The sequence below is a fragment of the Mastomys coucha genome, unplaced genomic scaffold (assembly GCF_008632895.1).
Source record: "Mastomys coucha isolate ucsf_1 unplaced genomic scaffold, UCSF_Mcou_1 pScaffold13, whole genome shotgun sequence".
In the NCBI taxonomy this organism is placed as follows: Eukaryota; Metazoa; Chordata; class Mammalia; order Rodentia; family Muridae; genus Mastomys; species Mastomys coucha.
Genome location: NW_022196895.1, coordinates 29,906,161 through 29,912,463, shown reverse-complemented (window position 1 = coordinate 29,912,463; position 6,303 = coordinate 29,906,161). Strand labels below are relative to the sequence as shown.

General features: G+C 49.3%; 1 protein-coding gene across 3 annotated transcripts in view; it reads left to right on the top strand.

The window, feature by feature from the left end:
- The first annotated feature begins 280 nt into the window (after window positions 1-280).
- Window positions 281-6,303, top strand: part of Epb41l4a (erythrocyte membrane protein band 4.1 like 4A) — a 208,049-nt gene continuing 202,026 nt past the window's right edge. For 2 of the 3 annotated variants that reach the window (XM_031365273.1, XM_031365271.1), the window contains exons 1-2: window positions 281-489; window positions 863-1,305. In XM_031365273.1, the coding sequence (XP_031221133.1) occupies window positions 1,207-1,305 (99 nt within the window). In that variant the 5' untranslated portion in view covers window positions 281-489; window positions 863-1,206. Of the gene's footprint in view, window positions 490-524; window positions 646-862; window positions 1,306-6,303 lie in introns of those variants that run through there. The other variant, XM_031365272.1, reaches the window with a different exon arrangement.

Genomic DNA, 6,303 nt, shown 5'->3' with positions numbered 1-6,303 from the left:
AAGGGTCGGAGCAGAACTGCGCCTTGCCTGCCCGGAGCAAGCCTTCCGGTCTCCCTGGGAAACGAACGCGGTGACCTCGCGACAGCCGCGCGGCTCCCGCAGCGCACGCGTTCTCTCCGGGACCTGCAGGCACCCAGCCCGACTGACCACCTCCGCCTCCAGCTGAGACCCCGCCCTGAAGGGGGGCGCTCGGGTCACCGTCCCCTGGGCTCCGGCTTCAGTTCCGAGGCTTTTGGCCGACGCCCCGGGCCGGGGCCGGCTGTACCTGGGCTGCTCCCGCCCAGGGCTCCGCCCCGCGCGCCACCAAGAACTTTCCCTGGAGCCTCAGAGGCCTGGCGCCCCGAGTCTTGCCGCGCCACCCGTAGGTCCTCCGACGCCCGGCTTTTCCAGGACGTTCGGGAAAGAAAGCTTGAACTTGGCCATCTCCGCGGGATGAGTTCGGGGACCCTCGGACGGAAGCTGCTGCCCGCGACCAGCTGACCTCCCCAGGTTGGTTTCGATGAGGAGCCCTGGTCGGTCCCCGGGCTGTGAGAGTGGCGGAGGGAGTGGGGACCTTCGCGGCTAGCCCTGCGTCCCAGACTGGGGGTAGTGCTCACCTTCGCGACACAAAAGAGAAGCTGAGCGCTCTCGGCTCTGCCTTTCCCTGTAAGGGGCTGCGGGGCGGGGTCGGCGCTGGAAGTGAGCGCCTGATGGGGACTCGGGAGCTGGGGCAGGGGAATCGCTCTAGTGCTAGCTAGCGTTGGGCTGGCGCTGTGGAGCACCGAGGGGGCGTCAGAGCCCAGGGAGGGTCTGGAGGGCTCGTCCCGCCCTTTTGGTGTCTTCGGCCAGCTGACCTTAGCCAGGCGACTCTTGTTGTCCCCAGGTCGCCGCCCCAGTCTTCGGAAGAGGAGACGCAGCCCTAGGATGCGCGGGGACGCGCCGCCCCCGGTTCCCAGTTCCGCGGACGCTTCCCGGGCCACTCCGGGCTCCTGACGCTCCGGGGCGTGCTCACCCTCCCGCCTCCGCCCTCCGAGCTTCTCGGGGTGCCCTCGGCTCGACCGCAGAACCCCAGATCTTACCCACCCCCCACCCGGGGGCCCCACCCAGACCCGCGCCTCTCGTCCTCTACACGGCGCGCACAATAAATTAATGCTTCGCGCTTGAGGAGAGGCGGCGGCGGGCGCCGCGGTCGCTGCTCTCGCCTGGCTGGAGACGCTTGCAGCCGACATGGGCTGTTTCTGCGCCGTTCCGGAAGAATTTTACTGCGAAGTTTTGCTCCTGGACGAGTCCAAGCTCACCCTCACCACCCAGCAGCAGGGCATCAAGGTAAGCACAGCCCGGGGCGCGGTGCGGGGGTCCGTGACGTGGGGGTCCGCGGCTTTGTCTCAGGCTGTCACCAGTCCGACCGGGCCACCGCTGGAAAGGCAAGGCAAGCAAAGCAGTCCCCGGCCTCAAACCGAGGAGGTGGGTCTGTCGGGCTGCGCTAACTTGGAGTTGCTTAGAAAAGTAACTTTGGTGTCTCGTAGGGTCCTCAATGCCCCAACTTCCAGCAGCAATTCGAGATAGAGGGACAGGGACAGACCGCACCCCCCTCCCCGTACTCCCCCCGTCCCGCCCCCCACCTCCGGGCTTCCTCAGAAGCTCTTAGGCCCCTCGCAGCTCCCAGACTGGCGCAGAATTGAATGGACAGGCTGCACCCCACTCGGGTGCTGAAGGCGTGCTTCTTGGCTTTGTGGAAGCCTTCCTCCCCCAACCCCCCTTTTCCCTGATAAGTGTTCTTGGGGAAGCAAACCAGTTCACTCCCTCGCTGAAACATTAATCAGGTCGTGGTGATCGTGCTCCTCCGATTTGTAGCTGGGTAACGTTACGTTTGTCCCGAAAACAATTTTCCTTCCCGCAAGAGAGCTGTTTTTTATCTCCATATTTAAGTAAGCGTCTCACAGTGCAAATCGTAATCGGTTTGCTCCTGTTTGTAGTCATTAAAAATGTATTGCTGCTTCTAACCTTGAGAACCCACAGAAAAGCCTGCGAGCTTGCACCGACCCACTTCCTTAATTTTAACGAGTTCATCTTTCTGGACCTGACAACCTGAGGATGCACCTGCGCGTTGGTTTCGCTTTGTGCAGCAATCTAACTACGGAGGAGCTCCGAAGACGCGTGTGTTTTGTTGGTCTTTTCCCAGCGGTATTAAATTGCCTAGGCATTTTAGTTCAGGCAGCCTTGGAGTCTGCACGTGCCCCGCCCCCGCCCCCCAGCTGTGGGGCGGGGAATTGAGTGAGAGCCACAGACGTTGTCCTCTCCTCTCTCCTTGTCTTTCAGAAGTGAACCACGTGAGGTCAGTTCTGGGCATTTCTTTGGGAGAGTCTGCCTTGATTACCTTTATGCCCACCAGAAAAACGATTCCTGGCTAGAAACCTTTCCTTGGATGTTGCCAGTTTGGACATTCGGAATTAGGATTGCAGAAGAAAGTCAAACGTGACCAATTAAAGCTAAAACACTTAACCTCTTGCTTTGGAAAGTCGTTTTGAATGTTGGTCCTCAGGAATTATAATAAGCAAAATTCAATCAAATTCTCACCTTTAGGTTTTCCCCAAGAGCAACAAACCGATATTTGTAGGGCCAGCATTCGTTTTATATTTTTAACTTTTCGTGTTGTCAGACACACCCCCTCATACTCTTAAGAAAGCAGGGGAAAACCAAACCCTTATTGTAGGCTACAATGGAACATTTCGTGGTGTGGTAAGTGAACAACATAGGCCGAAATAAATCAAAACAATAACAGCAAGGACAGTTCTTGTGAATATGTGCAGAGTCCCTGGAGTGGGCGTGGAAACAATCATCGAAGGTTAAGTTATGATCGGATGCTAAGCCGACAAAGAGATCTTTCTGAAGTGCAAAGGGTGAATGCATCTGGAATCTAGAGTCCTCTGCTGCAAGAGCTTCCTGTTTAATCATGAAAGCGTGCCTCTGTCAGCTGTGGTGAGGGTAGATTATGCTGTCAGGAGAGCAGCCAAGATGTGGGATCAAATGGAATAAGTTTGTTAGAGAAACACGAATCAAAAATCCTGATCCATGCTTATTTTTAATAACTCTGTTGTATTTACCTTGTTTCACAAATGGGTTGAAAATTGGTGAGTGATTCAAAGGCAGAACAAATTCAAAATAGGTTATTCTGGCTGAATGCTGGGCAGCAAATCAGTATTTAAAGGGGGTTCTGGTTGGGAGGTAATCATTTTCACCACAAGCCTGGCCTCCTTTTGTGTCACCAAAGCATGCCATGCTGATTTTGATGTCCGTGTGTGTAACACAGATGTTGTCTGCTGGAGTTAACCACATCATCTGTAGCTACCATACTTCTTTAAAAACGAGTACGTTAGGACACATCTACCTGTGGTCTGTACTAAACTAAGCATGCTTATATTTACCAAGGATAAAAGGTCTGCCATGTAAATGATACTTAAATGTTGATTGAACATGTGTGCTATTCACAGTTGACTTAAAAAAAAACATTCTCTTAACCTTCCTATGTTATGGCATATAGATGCAATTACTATTACATGTATATTTGAATAATGCTTATTTATTTTATGTGTATTGGTGATTTCCCTGTGTGCATATCTAAGAGGGTGTTGGATCCCCTTGAACTGGAGATGATTGTGAGCTGCTATGTGGGTGCTGAGACTTGAACTCAAGTCCTTTGGAAGAGCAACCAGTGGTCTTAACTGTTGAGCCATCTTTTTTTGTCCCAATTAATGTATGTTAATTAGGTAAATTTAGCTTCTACTTTAGTTCACAAGTGAACAATTAACTTTAAAATCAGTAATCAATAGCTGCTATTACAGAGACCTCGGCAGTAATTTACTTGGTGATTGGCTATCGCTAAGACAGTCAACATTAATGGAAGGTCCAAGGGTTTCTAAGGGAAAAGAAGCCTGCATACCTCTATTTGAAAGCAGAGAAGAAATGTGTCTTAGTCAGGGTTTCTATTCCTGCACAAACATCATGACCAGGAAGCAAGTTGGGGAGGAAAGGGTTTATTCAGCTTACTTCCATATGGCTGTTGATCACCAGAGGAGGTCAGGACTGGAACTCAAGCAGGTCAGGAAGCAGGAGCTGATGCAGAGGCCATGGAGGGATGTTCCTTACTGGCTTGCTTCCCCTGGCTTGCTCAGCTTGCTTTCTTATAGAACCCAAGACTTCCAGCCCAGGGATGGCACCACCCACAAGGGGCTCTACCCCCTTGATCACTAATTTAGAAAATGTCCCACAGCTGGATCTCATGGAGGCACTTCCCCAACTGAAACTCCCTTCTCTGTGATAACTCCAGCCTGTGTCAAGTTGGCACACAAAACCAGCCAGTACAAAACGTCTACATTTTCTGGTCTTAGAAATACAGAAATTGGATGAAAAAGATTCAGGGTTTTGTGAGTAGTCAGGAAGAGAAAAAGCTTAGGCCAGCAGCACGCCTGAGATTTAAAGTTCGGAAAATTGACAAAAGTTCAACTCCTGTTGAAAGCAGTATGCTAGGAAGACTGGAAGGAAAGTAAGAATGATGACGAAGAAGAGCTGAGAAACCAAAAACATAGTCATAATTATGGGCGAAAATAGATCCCCAACTTTACATTGTACTCTTATGTATGCAGCTTACAATATGTTGAACACACACCACTCAGTACTTCCAGGACTGTATGGCTAGACCGTGTTTGAAAAGCTCAAGTTTTAACTTCATGCACTTGATGTGATTTTTTTCTTCTTGTTTTTTTTTTTTTTTTTTTTTTTTTTGTTTTTCGAGACAGGGTTTCTCTGTATAGCTCTGGCTGTCCTGGAACTCACTCTGGAGACCAAGCTGGCTTCAAACTCAGAAATCCTCCTGCCTCTGCCCCCCAAGTGCTGGGATTAAAGGCGTGCGCTACCACCACCTGGCTCTTCTTGTATTTTTATACTAACCAAAGTATTCTCGGGAATTAAGTAGAAATAAAAACAAAGTTAAGCAACACCAACTAGCTCATTTTCCTCTGAAATTAGAACAGACAAAAAATATCGATAAAAATTATTTTTTAAAAAGTCCTGCTTAAGGGCTGATGAGATAGCTCTGGGTAAAGATGCCTGTTCAGCATCCCTGGGATCTGAGCTTGGTCCCTGGAATAAGGTGAAGGAGAGACACAGCATACAGAGTTGTCCTCTAACCCCCACCTGTAAGTTGTAACACACACCTTGCCCCATTCTTCACAGATGCACACCCACACGATCAGAAAAGTTTTGTGGTGCCCCTTTTTTCCTATTCTCAAGTGAAGATCTGCTGTCCTCTTCCGCCTTCTGAGGGCACCAGGCACACACACGCTGTACACATTATACACATGTAGCCAATCACACACATGAAAATAAAAACATTAAAAAATATAAATAAAGCCGGGCGGTGGTGGCGCACACCTTTAATCCCAGCACTTGGGAGGCAGAGGCAGGCAGATTTCTGAGTTCGAGGCCAGCCTGGCCTACAGAGTGAGTTCCAGGACAGCCAGGGCTACACAGAGAAACCCTGTCTCAAAAAACCAAAAAAAAAAAAAAAAAAAAAAAAAAAAAAAAAAAAAAAAAAGAAAAAGTACAAATAAGGACCACCAATTTTGGATGAAAAGTATTCACGTGTTTTGTGGGCATTTGTTATTTTGGGTTTGTTTGTTTTTTGAGCAGGTTCTCACATTGCATCCCAGGCTGACCTTGAGCTCAGGACAGTTCTGCCTTTCCGTCCTAAGTGGTGAGGTTAGAGAACAGGCAGGAGACACCACATGCAGGCTATGTTTTATTTTAATAGGAGGAATTTTTACTGATCCTATGTGGTTTACTTCAAAAATTTCTTGTAAAAATCTGAACACTAAAAGAGAAATATCTTTGGTGCTGGAGAGATGACTCCGCGGTTCAGAGCGCTTCCTGCTCTTGCAGAGTACCACAGTTCAGTTCCCAGAACCCATGTGGCACCTTGCAACCATCTGCAACTGTAGTTCTAGGGGACACCTTTTCTGACGTCCACAGACTCCACCCACATACACTCGGCTGCATACATGTCCACATAAAATAAGTAGTAAAAGAGAAACGTCTTTGCATTTTTGTTATGATAATGCATTATCAGTTAGAAGACTATCTGTAGCTATCACATGCAGACATGTGAGAGAAGCTTGGTAAAACATTATTTTGTGTGCATTAGTTGAATCGTAGGTTTTGGATTTATTTAAGTACAAAATTACCGATTGAAAAGTTAGTTATTGGCCGGGCGGTGGTGGCGCACGCCTTTAATCCTAGCACTTGGGAGGCGGAGGCAGGCGGATTTCC